Source organism: Scardinius erythrophthalmus (genome assembly GCF_964197995.2).
Source record: "Scardinius erythrophthalmus genome assembly, chromosome: 20".
Classification (NCBI taxonomy): Eukaryota; Metazoa; Chordata; class Actinopteri; order Cypriniformes; family Leuciscidae; genus Scardinius; species Scardinius erythrophthalmus.
The window spans coordinates 22,123,222-22,145,505 of NC_138240.1; the positions used below are offsets into that span (position 1 = coordinate 22,123,222).

A 22,284-nucleotide genomic window follows, 5' to 3' on the forward strand; every position below is an offset into this window, starting at 1 on the left:
AATAAAGGTGAATTGCACTTATTCAGTCATCAAACATTCAATTATTGTTGTGCAGAAAAAATATACTATTTCTTATACATTGTTACAAACCACATGTCGTTAGCAACCTTACAGGCCTACTATTATTACAAAAAATTAAGGAGAAAACAGGAATTCTTTTATGATTTTTTTTCTTGTTATATTGTTTATAATGAATTGATTAAGGAATACTAAGAAGGTTGATGTTTAACTTAAAAAAATGAATGAGGAGGAGGGTAATGAATGACGTCCCAGGTCAATAAAGACCTAAGGTACATGTTTAAGGGTTAAAGGGATAGGGAAATTCTGTCAACATTTATTTACCCTCATGTCATTTCAAAACCATAAGACTGTTTATATTCTAAACACAAATGAAGATATTTTTAACCCTTGTGCATCCTTGAGGACATTTTTGTCCTTTTCAGTTTTGTTTTTTGGATCACTTTGCCTGTGTTAATGCTAACTGCATAAAATTTGGCACAGGTGTGTATTTTTATTGGAATTTTACTATTTCATCACCATTTCCTTTAAAAAATCTATTTTGCACTAGTTACACAAAATACTTCCTCTCAGCGCCTTTTGGACAAAAATGTCCCCATTGAAACCCATTAAAACTGCATTTTTTAATCCCTGTGCCGTTTAACTATAAAATGATGCAATCTTTTTTAATAGGCTTTCATTCTGTTGGCAAGGCTTCAAAATTGACATTTTTACCATTTTTTATCAGATGGTGCCATTTTTTCAGGTTAGGCCTATAAAGCAAATACTCGCTTTATTCCTGTTTTCTGCTTCGGCATATTATAGAGCCAACTGGATAAATTATGCAACGATAATTGTGTGGGTCTGTTGGTATGGATGTCTAAGTGTGGTTTGTATGTGTGTAATAAAATAAAAAGTGTGTTTGTGTGCTTGTAATATTTGAGAGAGAAAAACTCGACTGCAAATCGAAAATCCAATCACTGTGTTCACCAGTGGAGTTTTGCTGGCATCCAATGGGGAAAGTCTGGTACTGCGCCCAAACAAAATCTTACTGAAAGCTCATTTTTTGAGATATCATCCTCAAATTCGGAACACAACCTGTTTAGATTTAAGGCTTTGAATTTATATCAGTTTTAGAGTTCCAAATGTTTTATAAAATATATTTTTTATATAAAATATTGATTATAATGTTCATAAATATTTTTCATAAACTTAAACTTCTATAACATTTTTTTGGTTGCACTTTTTTAAATTTTTTCACTTCAACAACAATCTGCCAAGGGTCATCTTTAAAATGAGACCAAACTTAAGTATTTGCTCCCAAGCATAACATTTTTATGAGAGTTTTTTGACTTGGACATTTTTGTCCCTTTTGGACCTATGTGTAAGTTTTTGGGTTTTTTTAATGTTTACTGCATAAAATTTTGGCACAGGTGTCTATTTTTATTGTAATTTTACTATTTCACCCCCATTTCATTTTAAAAAAAATGTTGCACTAGTTATACAAAATACTTGTATATATTTTATATAAAATATTAATTTTAATGTTCATAAATATATTTCATAAACTTAAACTTCTATAAAAAACATTTGGTTGCACGTTTTTCACTTTTTTCACTTCAACAACAATCTGCAAAGGGTCTTCTTTAAAATGAGACCAAACTTAAGTTTTTGCTCCCAAGCATAACATTTTTATGAGAGTTTTTTGACTTGGACATTTTTGTCCCTTTTGGACCTATGAGTAAGTTTTTGTTTTTTGTTACTGTTAACTGCATGAATTTTGAGCTATTATAGAGCCAACTGGATAAATTATGCAATGATAATTGTGTGGGTGTGTTGGTATGGATGTCAGAGTGTGGTTGGTATGTGTGTTATATAAAAAAAAAATGTGTTTGTGTGTTTGTAGTATTGATAGAGAAAAACTCAACTGCAAATGACAATGCCAATCACTGTGTGACCAGAGGAGTTTTGCTGGGATCCAATGGGGAAAGTTTGGTACTGCGCCCAAACAAAATCTTACTGAAAGCTCATTTTTTGAGATATCAACCTCAAATTTGGAACACAACTTATTTAGATTTATGGCTTTGATTTTCTAGCTGTTTTAGAGTTCAACTTGTTTCATAAAATATATATTTTATATGAAATAATATTCATAAATAATTTTCATAAACTTAAACCTATATAACTTTTTTTTGGATTTACTTATAAAAACAATTTAACTTCAGCAATAATCTGCCAAGGGTATTCTTTAAAATGATACCAAAGTTAAGTCTGTGCTCCCAAGCTTCAACTTTTTATGACCGTTTTTTGACATGGACATTTTTGTCCTCTTTGGACCTATGAGTAACTTTTTTAAATTGATGCACAAGGGTTAATGAAATCTGAAAGATTTCCGTTCATCCATTAAAAGTCTATTTACACAAAACTCTGATGCTTCAAAACGTTCTTAAAGAGATTGCAAAAGAAATCCAAATGAATCGAGCCTTTAACAAGTCTTCTGAAGAGATACAATCGCTTTATATTATGAACAGATTTAATTTAGGCTTTTATTCATATATCGCTAATACCGCTTGAATCCATGTGTGTTTCAGAGCGGAGTGTCTTCAGAGGGGAGTTTCTCCTTCTCAATTGGCTGGCCTGGGCTCTAATTTGGTCACAGAGGTTCGTGTATACAATTGGTTCGCGAATCGGCGTAAAGAGGAGGCCTTTCGCCACAAACTGGCACTGGACGTTCCCTACAGCAGCCAATCTGCTTCCTCCACAGGACAAACATTATCATCTAGTCCTTCACCAGGTACGAAGTCATTCAAGCTCATACCTATCCATTTACCATCTGTTGACTGATGCTTGTCATTTGCGCAAAAACAATTACTCCGTTTTGAAACCTTTTTAATGTCCAATGGGTTGATTTTGAACGACTTAGAAGAATTCTTTGAAGATTTCTCCCTAAATCTGACCTGTTTTACCCACCTTTCTCTTTTGTCCATTCACTGAAGGTCTGAAGTACAGCCAGTCAGTGCTGTGTGAGAGTTTGGGCACAATGAGAAGCTCCAGTGGTGAAGACAGGGGTGGTGGCGGTCGTCTCGCCAGTCCAGTTCAGCTAGAACCCAGTCATACACTCCTGGATGCACACCATCTTAAACCAGTGAGAATAAAATACACTTCTTGACACATATCACAAAAAATCGGTGAGATTAAAGGAACAGTCTGTGTTCACAATAACGGTATGCAGCAGCCACCTTTTACAGTTGCTCCTAGACACTCTGTAGGGAAGGTGGGATCTAATACTTTTAAAGCTATCTTGTTATTCCTAGCCTCTCCCAAATTACGTACCCTACCTTTAACAGGGCTTTGGGGCAAAAATGCCACCAAACTGCTCCCGAAATTCAAGATATGGGTGCAAACAATGCCCTTTTCTGGTGCTTTTCTTTTCTTTGCATGTATAACATACCGTATAAGTGCTGTTGTTTTCCCTGAATATCAGCATGATTGCAAATGTGATATGGATTTTATTTAACAGTTTGACAAACAATAAGTTATTATTAAGTGACTTATTTTATATTTTAGACATAGTATTGTTTGTTTTTGCTCTTTTTCGACAACTATAATAATTCCAAACAACTCAGGAGAATCGTAGCACATCTTTGAGGACCCAAATTTGTGTTTCGTTCCTGAATGGTCCGCGTCTTGAACAGATTGGTTGATTGAATGATTCAATAACCTATTCATAAATGTATGACTCACTTGCTTCGTTCCTGAATAGAATGATTCAATTACTCACTCATTATTATGCTGACTTGCCGCCATCTACTGGTGGATTTAGTTTCACATTTAAAAAAAAAAAACATTATTATATATTTTTTCCATTCATTTCTTATTTCTGTATTCAAAATTAGAACATTTATTGACTCACCATCATGTTGTTTAAAGTATGAGTGTAACAATTTTTATATTTATATCAGCCACTTTGCGACCTATCACCACATTACATATTAAATGGTTAATGTATTAAAAACTGAAGTCTGCCTTATATTGAAATTAATATATTATGTATTTAATATGTGAGATTTTAATATTAAAGAAATGTCCTGTTTCTGACATAATTAAAATGTAGTGACATTTTGACCACATGGCTCAAAAAGAGATAATTTCACATTTATCTTTACATTCTTTATCAGTATTTATTATAATTGAGCTTTTCATGTGGTGCAATGCTAATTTGCTAGTTAATGCTTAATAATGCTGTTTTTTTATTTATTTTTTTATAATGAATTATAAACTTTCAAGATCATTTCTTATTTCTTATTCTTTAACTTGCAACACTGCAAAGTTTGACCCAAAATGTAAATTCTGTCATCATTTAGTCACCCTCATGTCACCCAAACCTGTACAAATTTCTTAGTTCTGCAGGACAAAAATATTTTTCAATATATATAAAATAATTTTTCAACAGTTTGTGTCCATGCGATAATAGTCGGTGGGGACCAAAACAACATTAGAACCCTTTTGACTTTGTATGGACAAAAACACAGACATTTAAAAAGCAGTATTCCCTAAACGTTGAAAGAATTTTCACTTTTGGGTTTAAGGCAAATGGAAACTGAAGCCTGACAGTCTGAGTTTTTATTCCTCTCTTAGGTATCTGCTGGTGGCTCCTTACCTCCTGTCAGTACTCTCACTTCCCTGCATGGATTGTCCGGATCCTCCGCTGCCCCTCCAGGACTGATCATGGCCTCCCTACCAAGTGTAATGAGTCTAGGAGACTCCTCGCTTTTCATAGGTATAAAGCATAGTGATCTACATGAACAGTTTAAAACCAAAACAATGCTAATAATACAATACATATTTTACTGTAGGTTTGACGTCCTCTCAACCACAGACGGTCCCCGTCATCAACAACATGGGGGGAGGGTTTACTACCCTTCAACCAATCTCGTTTCAGCAGCAGCTTCAAGCCTCACCGCAGCAGCCAATAGCACAGCAGCTCCAGTCGCACATTAGCCCAAGCTCCTTCATGGCAACAATGGCACAATTCCCATGCCACAGTAGGTACTTAATTAGTGGTGTAAGTAATTAATTAGTAGTGCTTTTTAAGACAAGCATCACTATTATTTGGGGGGATATTTTTGACTTAAAAACCATCTAGTGATTCCTTAGAAACCACCCAGAACATCCTAGCAACCACATACACTATAGCGGTCAAAGGTTTGAAATTATTTTATGTTTTTTGTAAGAAGTTCCTTATGCTCAGCAAGGATGCATTTGTTTGATCAAAACTACAGTAATCGCAACAATACTGGTAATATTGTGAAATATTTTTTATTTAAAATAAGTGTTTTCTATTATAATATATTTTAAAATGTAATTTATTCCTGTGATGGTAAAGCTGAATTTTCAGCATCATTACTTCATTCTTCAGTGTCACATGATCCTTCAGAAATCATTCTAATATGCTGATTTGCTGCTCAAAAAAAATTCTTATTATTATCAATGTTGAAAACATTTGTGATGCTAATATTTTTGTGGAAACCGTGATACAGTACCATTCTGGGCAGTGAAATTAAAAAAAAAAAAAAAGAAAAAAAGGAACACTTATTCAGCAAGGATAGGGTAAATTGATCAAAAATGAAAGTAAAGACATTTATAATGTTACAAAAGATTTCTAATTCAAATAATTGCTGTTCATTTGTTTTACTTTTGATTCATCAAAGAATTCTGAACACAAAATGTGTCAGTTTCCACAAAAATATTGCTAACAATAAGAACCATTATTACAAAATAATTAATAACTGAGCAGCAAATCAGCATATTAGAATGCTTTCTGAAGGATCATGTGACACTGATGACTGGAGTAATAATGCTGAAAATTCAGCTTTGCTGCCAGAAAAATAAATTGCATTTTAAAATATATTAATTTGGTTTGCTTTCACAAGGCAACCTTTCAAGGTGCACCAAAATGTGTTTACGCAAGTCACACGTGAGTACAACTGTTAAAATAATAATAAAAAAGTAATATATCACAATATTACTGTTTTTGATCAAATAAATGCAGCCTTGGTGAACATAAGAGACTTCTTTCAAACACAAAAAAACTATTCCAAACTTTTGATCGGTAGTGTAGCAATGCACTTACTAGTAATCCGAACACTTTAGCTGCATGGTGCTATAGCTATTAGCATGGTGCCAGTGAGTTTTGAATGGAAAAGAATCATGCAAAGACCTAGTTTGTCTAGTTCATTCTGGTTTAATATTGTGTGTTTCAGTGTATAGCAAAGCAGACCTGAGCTCTTACCCCTCCTCCAGTCTCCTGTCCCAGGCTATGGTCATCGCAGAAGGCAACAGCATTGGGACACTGACTAACCTCACAGCTGTTCGACAGGCAAGAAGCAAACACAATCTCATCACACTGACCATGTTTACATGCACATCATTTTTAGATTAAGGTTCATATACTGGGCTTTATTTAGAAGAAAGTTTTACCTGCTCCACAGTCCACAGAGCTCACAGCCATATTCATGTGAACATGGCATTCGGCATATTCTCAAACTAAAACATGAATTTACCCATAATTCTATTTTGGCGATACACTAGAGTTCAAATGTTTGCAGTCAGTAAAATATTCAGCAAGGGTGCATTAAATTGGTCAAAAGTGACAGTAAAGACATTTATAATGTTACAAAAGTGTTCCATTTCAAATAAATGCTGTTCTTTTGAGTTTTCTGTCCATAAAAGAATGCGGAAACAAATGTATGAAAGGTTTCTGAACCAAAACTTTGAAGATCCAAAAAAATACTTTTTATCACTGCATGTAGCACTTAGAATTATTTTTGATCTAATATAAATTATTATTTTTTTGTAACAGACAATATTCCACAAAAGGTAACTGCATAAGATAATACAGTCTTTGAATTTCTAAAAACTGAACTTGTGACTGAATCAGGTTATCACATTGATATTATGCTTTTATAATCTTTAAACTTATTCTGTAAACTTAATCTATAAACTTTATGTAAAAACATCCAAGAGATAAAAATGAGGAATGGAATTTATTTTATGGATCTGAGAATCTATTCAAAGACATTCATTACCATTTAGTGATTCAAATCAAAACAAAACTGTGTTATAGGAATTCAAAACAGCTTTTACCTTTAATTTTAATGTAAAACTAGTCTATGTGAATCTACAGTGATTCTTTCAAATGATCAATCCTTTTCCTCCTGATCAGATTCTCACCTCAGATCCTGAGGGTCACACAGACAGTCCCATTGAAGAGGAGTCTTTACATCTGCAATCCACTTCACCAGAACCAGGTACAAACCCTGTGCTTTCGGTAGCCAAATTAAGATGTTACTACTATGAAACCATTGCATTACCCATCTATGATTCTCCTTTAATCAAAGATGAAGAATGTCATTTCTGCAACGTAGTGACACCTAGCGGAATTACAAAATTAAAGGCAAAGGCATGTCTTAACAGGTACCCAGGCAGCAACAGTGTCAGCCCAGATCCGGCCCACATCTGGTAAGTGTGGAATCAATGTGTACCAGATGTGGGCCGGATCAGGGCCAACACCATGTTGCTGTCTCGGTTAAAGTAGGCTACTTACAACAAAAAGTCCAATATATTAGGAAAACTTTTAACTGTGTTCCTATGTGTCAAGTAAGCAGTTGAGTAATCTAACACTGTCTAGAGAGCAAACGAGAGCATCTCACTTATAAACATCCAAAGTACCCAGAGCATTTTTTGAAGTGACGCGCCACAACTGTTTGAAGCAGAGTACGCATTTTAAACTTGTACATGTCAATGCCCCGTTCACTTTGGCAAGTTAATGACCTGTTTAATCTTTGGTAGTCTAAATGCAGCAAATCTTGCACTTCTGCAAACGAAGCTGAATGTTCATCAGCGTGTGCACATCAGTCATGGTCCCGCACCGGCAAATACCCTTTGGCTCCACCTGCTTTAGTAGCCACGCCCCGAGCTGTAAAGAGATGATGCCAGGTTCACACAAACTCCGCTTGCAGTGTGTATTTTCCGTGTCCACGAAACATGCAAACGAGCATTCATACTGCACACGGCTAGTGCATGATCGGTGCAGTGCAGCCATGGTTTCGCATCCAGTTGCGGAATTCGCATGGTTCATGGTCAAAATGAACGCAGGTCGACATGAAAATATAGCAATTTTACCATAAATGCATATAATTTAAGTATACTGCTATTTTTCACAGCAGTATAATCTTACTTTAAACCTGGGGTCATAGCAAAGAAAAGAAAAACTATGGAAGCTTGTTTCCGCCACGAAATCAAAAAAATCAAAAAGTAATTGCGACTTATCACACAATTCTGCCTTTTTTTCCTCTCACAATTGCTAGTTTACATCTAACAATTCAGATTTTTTTTCTCAGAACTGCGAGATAGTCAGAATTGCATCATATAAATTCAGAATTGACCAATCGGTAAGCCCCTCCCCTCAAACGCAGATGAGCCAATGGCAGTTGAGTATCAGTTGCATGGGGAACGGAACTCGGACATCTTTAGGTTTCAGCGCCATAAAGAAGCATTGGAAGATCCGATACTTTCACCATTTTGATGGTGTTTATGCTTCAAAAATATGGTAAAACGGTACTTGTAACACTGATTCCAGGTGTCCTGAGAGGATGGGCATGGGTATTCAAGTTTTGAATCACTGTACTGTATGCACGTTCACCAGCACGTTTCAAAAGTGTGCTAAGATTTGCACAAACGGACCAATTATCTGCGCAATACGACTGAAGCCCGGTTTATTTATAATATCAATTATGTGAGAGCAGTAACCTGGTTTCCTAAGGATTCAAACCCAATCCCAATGACAAAAACGTTCATTTTCTGGTTGTCAGTCTCAATAAGTTACAATTAAAGTTAAGTGAGCCCATGCTAACGTACAAACCTAAATAGCTAACTGTTCTCATGTCATGAGAACTGGTTAAATGTAAATTAATTTAATCTAACCCTATGGTGACAGTGTTGATCCTGGATGTTGTTCATCTGTGATCATGGCGACCGTAACATGAGGCTTCTCCCGCTTGCATTGTGATCTGTAAACCCTCTCTTCCAAATTAATCTAGTTAACCACCATATTTATTTAGAAATGTTTTATATATCCCTCCATGGCATATTTAAGTCCCACTTGAATGCTCCGACAAAAGGTGGTCCTTCTGTGTCCAAAATTGATCAAAAACACCTTGTGACCATGTTTTCACACTGACAGTTGTTATTGTAAGACAGTTAGCAACTCTGTTTGTTTGTCCGAGGTAGCAAGAAACAAAGTCAGAATTGTGTGACGTAAAGTCAGAATTGCGTGATATAAACTTGCAGTTGTGATAAATATTCAGAATTGCATGATATAAACTCGCAACTGCGAGAAACAAAGTCAGAATTGCATGATATAAAGTCAGAATTGTGTGATATAAACTTCAATTGCGAGAAACAAAGTCAGAATTGTGTGAAACTTGCAATTGTGAGAAACTTGTGTGATATAAAGTCAGAATTGCATGATTTAAACTTGCAATTGCAGGGAAAAAAGTCAAAATTGGGTGATATGAACTCACATTTGCGAGAAAAAGTCAGAATTGCATGATATAAACTTGTAACTGCGAGAAACAAAGTCAGAATTGCAAGATATAAAGTCAGAATTGCATGATATAAATTTGCAACTGCGAGAAACAAAGTCAGAATTGCATGATATAAAGTCAGAATTGTGTGATATAAACTTGCAATTGCGAGAAACAAAGTCAGAATTGTGTGATATAAAGTCAGAATGATATAATCAGAATTGCATGATATAAACTTGCAATTGCGGGGGAAAAAGTCAGAATTGCGTGATATAAATTCGCAATTGCGTGATATAATCTTGCAATTGCGAGAAACAAAGTCAGATTTACGTGATATAAATTCAGAATTGCGTAATGTAAAGTCAGAATTACTTGCGTGATATAAAGTCAGAATTGTGTGATATAAAGTTGCAATTGCGAGAAATAGTCAGAATTGCGTGATATAAACTTGCAGTTGCGTGATATAAACTTGCAATTGCAAGAAATAGTCAGAATTGCGTGATATAAACTTGCAATTGCGAGAAATAGTCAGAATTGCGTGATATAAACTTGCAATTGCGTGATACAAACTTGCAATTGCGAGAAATAGTCAGAATTGCGTGATATAAAGTCAGAATGATAGTCATAATTGCATGATATAAACTTGCAATTGCGGGGAAAAAAGTCAGAATTGCGTGATACAAAGTCGCAATTGCGTAATATAAAGTCAGAATTGTGAGATATAAACTCGGAATTGCGAGAAACAAAGTCAGAATTGCGTGATGTAAACTTGCAATTGCGAGAAATAGTCAGAATTGCGTGATGTAAAGTCAGAATAACGTGATGTAAAGTCAGAATTGCGTAATATAAAGTTGCAATTGCCAGAAACAAAGTCAGAATTGTAAGAAATAAAGTCAGAATTGTGAAATATAAACTCGGAATTGTTTACTCTGAGAAATAAAGTCAGTTCCGCCACAGAATAAATAATGGTAATTGTGACTGTCTTACAATTCTGACTTTTTTTTTCTCAATTTTTTTCTAAACTCACAATTGCAGGAAAGAAAAGGCAGAATTGTAAGACAAAAAGTTGCAATTACCATTTTATTCTGTGGCGAAAACAAGCTTCCTTAGACTTACCAGGAGTTGCAAAAATAATTAATGCGGAAAAAATGATATCTAAAGTACTTTTTTTTTAATATGAGATGCACTAGAACGCACCATGCTATTATGTGACATGCTGGTGGTCAGAGAACTACACTCGGAACAAGAAAGCTACAATGGATGGCGATCGTCTAAACAGTGAGGTGGGAAAACACAAAGTGTTGTATGACCAGCAGGACTTTTCATATAAAGTTTTAAACACGAAAGAAAAGGCATGGGAGACAATTTCTTCGGCTGTTGATGTGGATGGTAAGTTAAAGTATTTGTGATTATACATAAGATGTATCATGTTTAAATGTTTTGCCACTTGCTTGAGCATTTTAATATAGGCCTATAAATCTATATAGAAATAATGAATCAAATATTGCGTTGTTTATATCTATTCCGTTTAAAGGCGCGGATTAGCAGCGTCTAAGCACGCGCTGCTCCTGCACCGCATACGTACTACATTACGTACTGCAAACGGAGTGTGTGTGAACAGGACCGCTCTCAGTGTTTAGACTGTGTCAGGAAGGCTCATTGTTTAAACTTTTGGTGGAGATAAACCCATGAATGGCATACTAATAGTAGTCAATGTACATAAACTGGATTAAGAGAAAGTACTTTAACATTAAACAATCTCACACACTTCACCTTTAAATTTCCAGTGTCTTCGGGTAGTTTGGAGCTCTACCCTCAGACCCAGACAAGTGAAACCCATCCTTCACACCTGCTCTCCTCTTCACCAGGGGACATCGACCCTTACATCCCTACACAGATGGTCTCTACGGCACAATAACTGCAGCTACTGATGACAATACCGCTTCCAAAAGCTGCTGAGAGCAAACAGACAACAATGAAAAAAAAAAAAAAAAACAATGATCTGTCCTTCTGCTATATTGCTATCTGCTGCCTACCCATGCTAATGATGATGTTTTTTCACAAATCCTTAAATTATGCTCAATAAAAGGACAGTCAAGTTTTCATTTAAAACAAACTCGTGTGAACACGTATATAATTAGTTTCAGGTTTAAAATGTGTGACTGTCATAAAAAAATGCATGTAAAATAAAATGTAACTGTTCTAGATTTCAGTCTGCTAGACTAGTCTCTAGAAAAATGTTTTGTAGTAAAATGGCAAAATAAACTTTACTTTATTGATGATTTTTTTTTTTGGGAGGGATTTATAGCATGAAAATGCTAAACTGGCAAGGAACAGGTTCTTTTAACTTCGCAGTCAACTGTTAATCCTCAATGAACATAAAACAATATACAAACATCCAGAACAGCATAAACAGAATAATTGCTCTTTCGAACAATTAAGTCTTTCATTCATCGTCGCCCTTTGATGAATCCAACTTTTTTCTTTTCTTTTTCTTTTTTTTTTTCTTTGTCAAATTCTCTACCACAGTTGTTTGCACTTCTGTTCCTTTTCCATTAGACTGTTTCTCTGATACATGAATACTTGTATCCTCACTTCCCTCAGTGGATGTTTTTCTTTTCTTCTTTTTCTTTGTCTTCTTTGCGACCTTATCCTCCTCTCCAGACTCTACGTTTGTCGTACTTTTCCCCTCTGTCTTCTCTGTGAGGGTTTGGGCTAAAGGGCCGAGGATGTCTGACACAGACACAGCAGCTTCTCTAAGCCTCATCTCCATCTCACTGTCACTGTCACTGCAGAAATAAAGAAACAAGATGCTTTTAACATAATATAGATTGTCATTAATGCAAAATGTATTATAAACTTACTAGCTTGTTGATTATTAAAGACAGACAGACAGAAAGATAGATAGATAGAAAGACAGAGCACATTGAAATAATAATGAAAAGCTATTTTTCTATTATTTGCATTGTGATATTTATGAAAATTAAGCATATTCTCCCTCATTTACTTTACTTACTGTAATAATACTGTTGGACTGTGACTGCCTTAAAGTGTTAGATCAAACAAAAGAAATGTAATTGTCGCCAATTAGTTGACTTGTAGCCATTGACTTCCATAATATTTTTTTCCTACTATGGAAGTCAATGGCTACCAACATTCACAGGTTTGGAACAGCTTGAGGGTGAGTAAATGACCAAATTTTCAGTTTTAGGTGAACTATTCCTTTAACTGCATTTTCCTTTTTCGAGGTGATTCCAATCATATTTCAAACAATTCAGAACTATAATAGTGAACAGTGCACATCTGAAGTGTCTCAGCTAGAGGAAATAATGCATTATTTATCGGCTTTAATATATCAGCCAAATATTCTTATTGGGCCAATAACCATAACATTAAAATTGAATATACATCAGCCAATACCGAAATGGTGGCCGATACATCCACATTCCTAGTTTTCAAAATGAACGAAATTCTTATGGGTTTGGAACGATAAGAGGGTCACCCCAGAATAATTATGGGGTGAAATATGGCCAAAGTAATATTTCACCCTAATGAAATTCACCCTAGTGTGCACATTCTATCATTTAAGCAGGACTCAGACTCACCTAGAGCTGGGAATTGGTCTCCTTTTAGGAGGTGGAGGAGGTGATTGTTCCATCCATTTTCCAGAGGTAGATGTGGAGAACAGACGGAAACCTTTAGAAAATGACATGAAACAGCTATTTGAATTCCAGATTTCTGAGAGATAGCTGAGGGATCAGTGGATATTATGTATATTATTGTACATCTGTCACTTTGTAACTTTGCGTTAATGTACATATCCTGTAGTAATTCTTAAGATTTTAAATCCTTTTTCTTGACGTACCTCAAGAAAAATCTGTTGATGAGTTCGCTTACCTTCTTCATTCTCTTCTTCATCTCTGTTTTTGGACTGACCAGGTTCTGAGTCAACTGTCTTAGAAAACACTTCTGAAATGCACCTAGAGTTGAGTTTGTAAACGAATGAGGGAGAGAAATTGTACTGATTGACCAGCAGAGAAATAAAAGATAATGACAAATATACTCAGAAGTTGAACGTGAGAAATATATATATATATATATATATATATATATATTTTTTTTTTTTTTTTTTTTTTTTTTTTTTTTGTAGTGTCTCACCCGTCTAATATGGTTCCTAACTTTTTTGCCACATGGGACTGAAACTCAGGTGTTGTCCCGAGCTCATTCCCATCATGTTCATGCTTTGAAACATCGACTCTGTGTAACAAAGATATCCAAACTCATGACAGAATAACCACTGAGATCCAATCTCAAAGTTTTTTAAATACATACTGACTCACCTACGACTTTTGTTTTCTCCATCTGTGTGTGATAAAAGCAGCACTGAGTTAGTCCTCAGATTTACATGTTAACGCTTGATTGGTAAGTGAAGTAATTTCATCTCAGATTATTCACTGCATACATCTCGAAAAATAAAGATCCCACGTTACCTTTTCCATTGATCTTGATATCCTGTGGTCCAAAGCTCCAGACAGCTTCTTTCAGTCTTGCAGAGTTTTCATCCTCACTGCTGCTGCTTTCAGACATCCTCAAGGTTTATCAGTTTTAATGAATAAAAACATCAGTTTGAAGCTATGAAACTACGCAGCTGAGACGTCAAGCATGTTATAAGTTTAGACTGGGTGACATGACGCGCAGGAACAACGACAGACATTAACGTAGACAGTGGTGCACCATTTCGGGAGAAATGCTTAAAAAGTGACTGATACAACGTGCAATTCTCCGCTTTAACGTCACGCATTCAGAGTCCACATGAGCTTTGGTTTCACATGTAGTTAAAACGAAAAACAACGCTCAGGTTGCAGCATCAAGCATAAGGTGCTTTACTGCCCCCTGCTGTAATGGAGCTAGAGGGGTATATCTATAATCTGGCCCTACCAAGACATACATATCAACACCTTAAAGTATTTAGATAATTAAACATCATAAACTTATTTAACAAACTTTATTCTAAGTTTGGGTTAGTTCACCCAAAAATTCTGTCATTAATTACTCACCCTCATGTCGTTCCAAACCCGTAACACTTTCGTTCGTCTTCAGAATATTTAAATTAAGATCTTTTTGATTGCTTTGAAAACTTCATAAAGAGATCGTAAAACTGAATTGAGCAGTTTAGTCCAAATTTTCTGAAGAGGCACGATCGCTTTATACACTGAACAAAACTATAAACTTAACACTTTTGTTTTTGATCTAACTCAAACTCAAAGATCTAAGACTTTTTCTATGTACACAAAAGGCCTATTTCTCTCAAATATCGTTCACAAATCTGTCTAAATCTGTGTTAGTGAGCACTTCTCCTTTGCTGAGATAATCCACCTGACTGCAGTTTGTCGTCGTAACCGACTTGAGTGGGCAAATGCTCACATTCGATGGCGTCTGGCACTTTGGAAAGGTGTTCTCCTCACGGATAAATCCCGGTTTTCACTGTACAGGGCAGATGGCAGACAGCGTTTATGGCGTTGTGTGGGTGAGCGGTTTGCTGATGTCAACGTTGTGGATCGAGTGGCCCATGGTGGCGGTGGGTTTATGGTATGGGCAGGCGTATGTTATGGACAACGAACACAGGTGCATTTTACTGATGGCATTTTGAATGCACAGAGATACCGTGACGAGATCCTGAGGCCCATTGTTGTGCCATTCATCCACAACCATCACCTCAGCATGATAATGCACGGCCCCATTTTGCAAGGATCTGTACACAATTCCTGGATGCTGAAAACATCCCAGTTCTTGCATGGCCACATACTCACCGGACATGTCACCCACTGAGCATGTTTGGGATGCTCTGGATCGGCGTATACGACAGTGTGTTCCAGGTCCTGCCAATATCCAGCAACTTCAGACAGATTTGTGAACAATATTTGAGAGAAATAAGGCCTTTTTTGTACATAGAAAAAGACTTAGATCTTTGAGTTCAGCTCATGGAAAAAAAGGGGGGGGGGAAGTGTTGCGTTTGTTATTTTGTTCAGTATATGATGAACGGATTGAATTTAGGCTTTTATTCATATTAACATTGATCAGCTCACACATCAGTTTTGGTAAATGGAAGCTTACGCATGTTCGCTGGACGTGTGAGAACCAATGGTTCATTCTCGTGTTACACACATTTGAGCTTCAGCAAGAACCAATGAGGTTCATTCTCATGTTAAGATGCATATTTGAGCTTCAGCAAGAGGTTTGCTCTCGCGGATCAAACAGGTTTGGTTAAGTTTCTGTTTATGTTTGCTGATCAATATTTATATGTGAATAAAAGCCTAAATTAAATCTGTTCATCATATAAACCGATCGAGTCTCTTCCAAAAATTTGGACTGAACCACTCAATTCATATGGATTAGTTTTACAATCTCTTTAGGAACTTTTTGAAGTATCAAAGTGGTAGTTACATAGCAGTTCAAGTGGTAGTTGTCAATGGAGGGACAGATATCTCTCAGATTTCATAAAAAATATCATCATTTGTGTTCTGAAGATGAATGAAAACCTTACAGGTTTGGAACTACATTAGGGTACAAATTTTCAATTTTGAGTGAACGAACCCTTTAAGTGAATAATCATTTTCCAACATACTGATTTTAAAACTTTGTCCATTAAATCTTAAATCACTCCATTTTGAAATTAGTTGAAAGAAGATTTTATTGCAGAATATACTGGGTTTGTACAAAAATAGGACATATTAACAATGTCATAACCTGACATATGAAATAATAGTTATTATTTTTTTAATAGAAGGGTTTATTGAACCTTTAGACAATAATAAATAAATAAAAAAGTTTTTTGCTGAATATCATATTTGATGCTCCAGGCTTTTATGGCTCATATAAGATGATTAATAGTACATATCATAATTATCCTCATCGCTATCTTCCTCAGAATTGTCCACATCATCATAGTCTTCCTTGTCTTCATTCTCTTCCCAGTCATCTTCCTCCCAATCATAAGCATCTTTGTATCCATCCTCATCATCAAAACTATCTTCATCACCCTCCTTTTCTTCATCAGTCTCTGCATCAAAATCTTTCTCACTATAGTCCTCAATGTCATCACAATCATCTCCATAATCCTCCTCCTCCTCCTCCTCATCATCATCATCATCATCATCACCACCATCATCATCATCATCAGCATCATCATCATTTTCCTCTCCATAGTCGTCCTCCTCATCATTATATTCCTCTTCATCCTCATATTTTTCTTTCTTTGTAGTATTCTTTGTCTCTAACTTTGAGAGTTTTTCTTTAAGCCCTGAAACCTCTTGCTGTAGTGTGGAGCACATAAGTGCAATTTTTCTAACATTATCTTTTTTTTCTTTTGTTTTAGGTCTGAAGGTTTTTGCAGATCTCTTTAGACGTGTCTGAAGCTTGGCAGCGACTGCCATCTCCTACAAAAAGAAAATACATCAAGTAAATTAAAGTGACAATGAAATCAAATTTGACAATTCTTATTTTTTATGGAATATTGCTTATGCGTGCACATTATTGTTCAATTGCATGTGCTCTCGTAATTTTTAATCAAAATAACTTCCACTCCCTCTTTCAGCTACATCTCTTCTCTGATGATGCATTTACTGGCGTGAGGGCCGGAAAACCTGTCACTCACATGACATCACAGCAATAGCAAATCACAACCATCCAACAATCCAATCGATTCCTAATGGACAAAATCAAGTCCCGCCCTGCATTTATTTTTTGTTTGAGAAAACATTTCACTGCAAAGCCAATGAGTGGAGTTTGACGTCCAGCCACATCCTACCCATAACCCTAACCCTCTACCTCTACAAAACTAAGCTCCACACATTAGTTCAGAGAGGGAAATCTGGATGTTTAGGCTGTGTTTACACTGCAAGTCTTAATGCACAGACCTTTTGATGATTATTTGTCCCGCCTTACATTCACTTTTGGACACCACTGGTATCGGATATCTGAGTTTACATTAATCCCGCCCAAAATTATTCTGTTGATCTCTTAACTATTTATTGCCAGCATAGATAAGTTAAAAGCAGTCATGAATGTTTGCGGCGCAAAATTTGACTGAACGGAAATATAGGCTACCGGAAAACAATAGTAATTTTCACTTGCTGTTTATAAGGTTTGTTTAGATCTAGAATTCTGAAGTGAAATAAAGTAGCACTGTAAGATTACATTTATTTGATGAATATAAACATTAACGTGGGAGAGAGAGAGATACAGTGTATCTGCGTTTGTACAGATGTGAATTATCAAGTTATCACCTTGTTGCTGAGAAATATAATGTAGCTCTTAGTACAGAGGTGTTTTATTTGTACAATTCACCAGGCAGAGGTTGAAAACATGTTTTTATGTTCCTGAACATACTATGTGTGTGCACAATCACCACCTCAATAGTGCGAGCGTTTTACAGGAATGTCTGCTTCATAATACGACATTAAAAAGCTATCTTTGTGGGCAAACGGTCGCACTCGCCTTGTGGTGGCTTGGGATTCCAAGGGGAATCGAATACGCGTTTAGACGTAGGTCAGATATCCAGATATCGGAAATGTACCTGATTAAAAACTACATTTGGAAATGTGTAACAAATTAACAGTCTGTGTCAGATGTGGGTAAAAAAATCAGATTTTTTTTTTGTGCCAGTGTAAACGCAGCCTGCTCTACAGTGAGAACCACTTGGGCCGCTCTTGCACTGCAGGTCTTGATGCCCAATTCCGATTTGTTGACTATATATTTTGTTTTGATGACCAGCTTACATCATCTTTTAAAAGTGACCCATATCTGATATCTGAATTTACACTATTCACTTGGTGAAACAACCCAAGATAGACTTACTAACCCAGAAAAGCTTAGGTCGAAATGGGCACACAAAACAAAATTGCTTTCCGCGACATCTTTAAAGGTCAGCAAAATACTGTCAGAGTTGCGTTGCAATAAATGAAGAGTAAAGGATCTAAACACAGCAGTTTAACTTTTATTAAAAGAACTCAGGGCACTAGAAAACATGAACAGAGCAACCAAACATAACACAGCGAGAACTGACGAAGAATTGAAGGAAACATCGAGCTTAAATAGACGGACCAAACCAATCAACGGAATGAATAACAGGTGAACTTAATTAGGCTAAATGGCACACTAAATGGCACACTCGAAGAAACAACATACGCAAACATGAAACAACATCTTTTTCAGAAAGAACATATTTTTTCAATGATGTACGACTCGCATTGACGGGAATATCCGATCTGTTTACATGGCAGACGCAAATGCACGTATCCGATTCATATCAGATTTGTTTCCACATGAACGAGGCCTGAAACTGATCTGAGAATATCGGAATCCATGTGCTTTTTTCCTGCTTACACGTTCGTGGGTCATTTCTGATCTATGCCACATGAGGAAAAAAATCAGAATTGGGTCATTTGAACCATATAATGTAAATGCAGCCTTGATTTCACTATACACTATATCACTATAAATTCCATTTCATGACAACTTTAATAAAGTATGCATTATTAATTTTATAATAGTCAAATTTGCTGTGTTTTATATATCGCATAATTTCATTAGGATACCAAACCTTTAAATCTGCATGATGCTGTTGTCCGCCGGCAGTGCTACTGAAGCTGTTGTCTGAGCTTTGACACTGCTCTGAGGGTCTCGTCTTAATGTCTCCAGTCACGTCAGACAGTGTGTGTTTCTGTAGTGCTGGTATTGTGTAATGTTGCCTGACGTGAGTCTCACAGAGGAACACGTCACAAGTCAAACAAGACTTCACCGATTTCAATTTGCGCTCGGAGCAGAAATCACAGGCCACGTCTTCCGGTCCGGCATAGGATTGTGGTAGAGGGGCTGGGCTGAAGCCTGCCTGCTGCTTGTATTTAACCACCTCAGCCAGATCTGCATTTATGTTCAGCACTGGCCGTGTTTCTGATGCTTTACCACAGTGTGGACAAACATATTCTCCTGCACAATTGTCCCAGAATGCATTAATACAAGCGTTGCAGTAATTGTGTCCACAGGGGATGGACACTGGATCCTTCAACATCGATTTGCAAATCGGGCACCTTAAGTGTTTCTCTTTCAGCAGTCTAGAAGTCACAAAATTAAAGACATTCTCTAAATGAAACTTTTCTGTACACTGCTGTCACGTTGCTTAAAGTCATAGTTCACCGAAAAATGAAAATTCTCTCATCATTTGCTCACACTCATGCCATCCCTGATATACAGTATATGACTTTCTTTCTTCAGATAAACACAAATGAAAAATTTTAGGAAAATAATGAATCTCTGTGAGTCCATATAATGCCATTAAATGTGTGCCACTTGGTTGACGCTTGAAAAACCACACACAGCGATTGTGACGGTGATCCATACAACCCCAGTGGATGAAACAATGACTTCTGAAGTGAAACAATAGGTGTGGGTAAGAAAAATACAAACTTTTTAAACTTTTTAACTATAAATCATTGCTTCCGGTCTACTGTCATATGAGCCTTCATGAGAGGGACATTGTGACACCTGAAGTAAGCTAAGTGCGTTGTGCTGCTCAGGAGAGAAGTTAATTCAGTAACGTTAGGCAGTTTGGATTTATATGCTGTTGAATGTTTGATGACCACGTTAGCTTATATGTTCGTAAACAACTTCCATCCGCTCCTTCTGGTTTACGCAGATCTACTTCTTCGGAGATGTTGTTCTCTTTCTGAAGATCTGTAACATCACGGGGGTCAGAATTCGGCACAACACTGGAAAAATGTGTCAATGGCGGGAAGCGTTGTATCATGAATTATGGAAAATCTTGTCAATGGTGGGGAAAGACTTTAAAATATTAGAATTTTTTCTTAAACACACCTATCATTTCTCTTTAGAAGACATTGTTTCATCCACTGGGTTCATATGGATCACCGACACGGTTGCAGTGTGTGGTTTTTCAAGCGTTACACATTCACTTGCATTATATCGAATCACAGAGATTGATTATTTTCCTTAAAATCTTTGTGTTTATTTGAAGAAAGAAAGTCATATACATAGGGGATGGCATGAGGGTGAGTAAATGATGTGAACTAACATTTCAATGCTGAGTTTTTAAATGTTATTTATATTAACAAATAACAAATGAATAACTTCACCTTGGATCCAATGGGAAAGTTTCTGCACCTTTGAAGTTGGTTGGTGGATCTATTGACCAGTCTGTCTTCAAAGACAAACAGGTAGGTGTAGGAGAAGCTGATCTTACTCTGTAAGAAAACAGTGTCATTTAGGCTACTTATTTCTTTTAATTACATTTTATTACAAATTATTACAAATATGACAAATGTCCTTACCTTAAGTCGGATGTAATGCCTTTTGAAACGTTCATTGGTTTGTCACTTTTCAGTGAAATACAACCGGTTACTGGTGAAGTCTCTCGTTTTCTCTTAATCCTGTCATTTTAAGTACAGTGTTGGTGCATGGTATTGTATGTGTTCGATTAGAAATTGGTGCTTTGTCTTATAAAACACATTCGTGAGAAAGAATGTAATTATTGGTAAAATTATTGTTTTAGATTCTTGTTATTTTAATATTTTATATATTATTGGAAACATAATGGAGTCAAATTTGCTTTTATTTTTGTATCCAAGTAAAAATCACCTTGAATGCAAAGGAAATGTCTCTCCACCTTTGAAGTTAGTTGGTGGATCTATTGAACAGTCTGTCTTCATTGACAGATAGCTGAATGTAGGAGAAGCTGCTCTCTTTGACTTTTGTCTAAAGGGTGAGAATCATGTAAAACAGAACTGTGTGATAAAAACATTCATATTTCTACATTTTCTACATGCCTCCTCTATCAGCAAATATGGCTTTCTTTATACATAAATGGAACGGTTTACCTCAAGTTTTTTACCTTTTATTTTTGCCATGTTTTTTGGCAGTGTGTTCAGACTCTGATCTTTTTCTTTTGGATTGGCTTGAAATCAACAAAACATGATTTGTAATCAATTCTTTACCAATGATAAATATGAGCTAAACACGTCAAGATACTTTGTTTCAAAACAGAGTGATAAAAACTCAAAAATACAGAATTTTGTGCACCTTTTAAAATCAAGCGGTTCGTTTAGACTCATTGTAATGTCCTTTAAGAGCAGACAAACTTGAGACCTGTGAGTATAGAAAGAGAGGCAAGCAAACATGAGATCCTCCAGTTTTGATTTGCAGAAATCGAAACTTAGTGGTTTTCACATTAAAAACATGTAAAGATGCAGTGAAAATATGTGGGTCATGAAAGAATGGTAACACTTTTAAATGTGTTAATATAAATACGATATACTTACAGAGTAGCCTAAATGAAATGTTCAGTCTTGCAAATCGGTTTCACTTTCAGTAAATCTTCCTTTCCTATTCACGTAACGCTCAACGTAATGCTCAACTCCGCCCTCCTCTCAGTAAACTAACAAACATTGTTTATTATAAGTAGCTTGCTTCTGTAAGCTGGTTTCCCAGATCTCCAGGCCAGCCAGCCGAAATGCGCCGAACACCCCTCTAAAATCAGCAAACAGACCTGACTTACAAGGCAAGATCAACAAAAACCTACCAAACAAGTTTATTCTTGCTTCAGCATGTGATCAGCATGAAGACAACGTCCCAAATATGCTGTGTATTGGCATAACAGACTAGCCTAATTAAATGTTTTCCTATTAGA

The 22,284-nt window shown here is 36.1% G+C and overlaps 3 protein-coding genes across 5 annotated transcripts in view; 1 reads left to right on the forward strand and 2 right to left on the reverse strand.

Annotated features, from left to right (window-relative positions):
* The window catches only part of hnf1a (HNF1 homeobox a), a 20,850-nt gene extending 3,784 nt beyond the window's left edge, over positions 1-17,066 (forward strand). The window contains exons 4-10 of one of the 2 annotated variants that reach the window (XM_081348270.1): positions 2,589-2,791; positions 2,994-3,142; positions 4,636-4,777; positions 4,854-5,042; positions 6,261-6,376; positions 7,223-7,307; positions 11,372-11,864. In XM_081348270.1, coding sequence (XP_081204396.1) covers positions 2,589-2,791; positions 2,994-3,142; positions 4,636-4,777; positions 4,854-5,042; positions 6,261-6,376; positions 7,223-7,307; positions 11,372-11,502 — 1,015 coding nt within the window. In that variant the 3' untranslated portion in view covers positions 11,503-11,864. Of the gene's footprint in view, positions 1-2,588; positions 2,792-2,993; positions 3,143-4,635; positions 4,778-4,853; positions 5,043-6,260; positions 6,377-7,222; positions 7,308-11,371; positions 11,865-16,959 lie in introns of those variants that run through there. The other variant, XM_081348271.1, reaches the window with a different exon arrangement.
* On the reverse strand, positions 11,688-14,520 carry cUnh12orf43 (chromosome Un C12orf43 homolog). Its single transcript, XM_081348275.1, has 6 exons — positions 14,075-14,520; positions 13,925-13,946; positions 13,743-13,841; positions 13,482-13,564; positions 13,190-13,280; positions 11,688-12,373 (listed from the first exon to the last, which is right to left on the reverse strand). Exons 1-6 carry the CDS (start codon positions 14,169-14,171, stop codon positions 12,031-12,033), a joined length of 735 nt encoding a protein of 244 aa, XP_081204401.1. The 5' UTR covers positions 14,172-14,520; the 3' UTR covers positions 11,688-12,030.
* Positions 16,254-22,002, reverse strand: LOC308680246 (uncharacterized protein). Of its 2 annotated transcripts, none has more exons than XM_081348272.1 (8): positions 21,917-22,002; positions 21,678-21,743; positions 21,490-21,552; positions 21,237-21,353; positions 20,930-21,028; positions 20,735-20,842; positions 19,186-19,696; positions 16,254-17,020 (listed from the first exon to the last, which is right to left on the reverse strand). In XM_081348272.1, the coding sequence occupies exons 2-8, from the start codon at positions 21,707-21,709 to the stop codon at positions 16,469-16,471; spliced, it is 1,482 nt and encodes a 493-aa protein (XP_081204398.1). In that variant the 5' UTR covers positions 21,710-21,743; positions 21,917-22,002; the 3' UTR covers positions 16,254-16,468. The 2 variants fall into 2 exon arrangements, with proteins under 2 accessions (XP_081204398.1, XP_081204399.1); XM_081348273.1 differs by having other exon boundaries at positions 21,476-21,552; positions 21,917-21,986.
* Between the last annotated feature and the right edge of the window lie 282 nt (positions 22,003-22,284).

Bases quoted from the DNA above. Each gene is read 5' to 3' on its own strand.
- cUnh12orf43 (XM_081348275.1), bottom strand. From the start codon at position 14,171: ATGTCTGAAAGCAGCAGCAGTGAGGATGAAAACTCTGCAAGACTGAAA. The intron at 13,565-13,742 runs GTGAGACACTAC...ACTCAACTCTAG, and splicing joins TTAGGAACCATATTAGACGG to GTGCATTTCAGAAGTGTTTT. The intron at 12,374-13,189 runs GTGAGTCTGAGT...TTATTTCTGCAG, and splicing joins AGACCAATTCCCAGCTCTAG to TGACAGTGACAGTGAGATGG.
- LOC308680246 (XM_081348272.1), bottom strand. From the start codon at position 21,709: ATGAGTCTAAACGAACCGCTTGATTTTAAAAG. The intron at 19,697-20,734 runs GTGAAGTTATTC...TGTGACTTCTAG, and splicing joins ACTTTCCCATTGGATCCAAG to ACTGCTGAAAGAGAAACACT. The intron at 17,021-19,185 runs GTTTGGTATCCT...TTCTTTTTGTAG, and splicing joins AGCATCATGCAGATTTAAAG to GAGATGGCAGTCGCTGCCAA.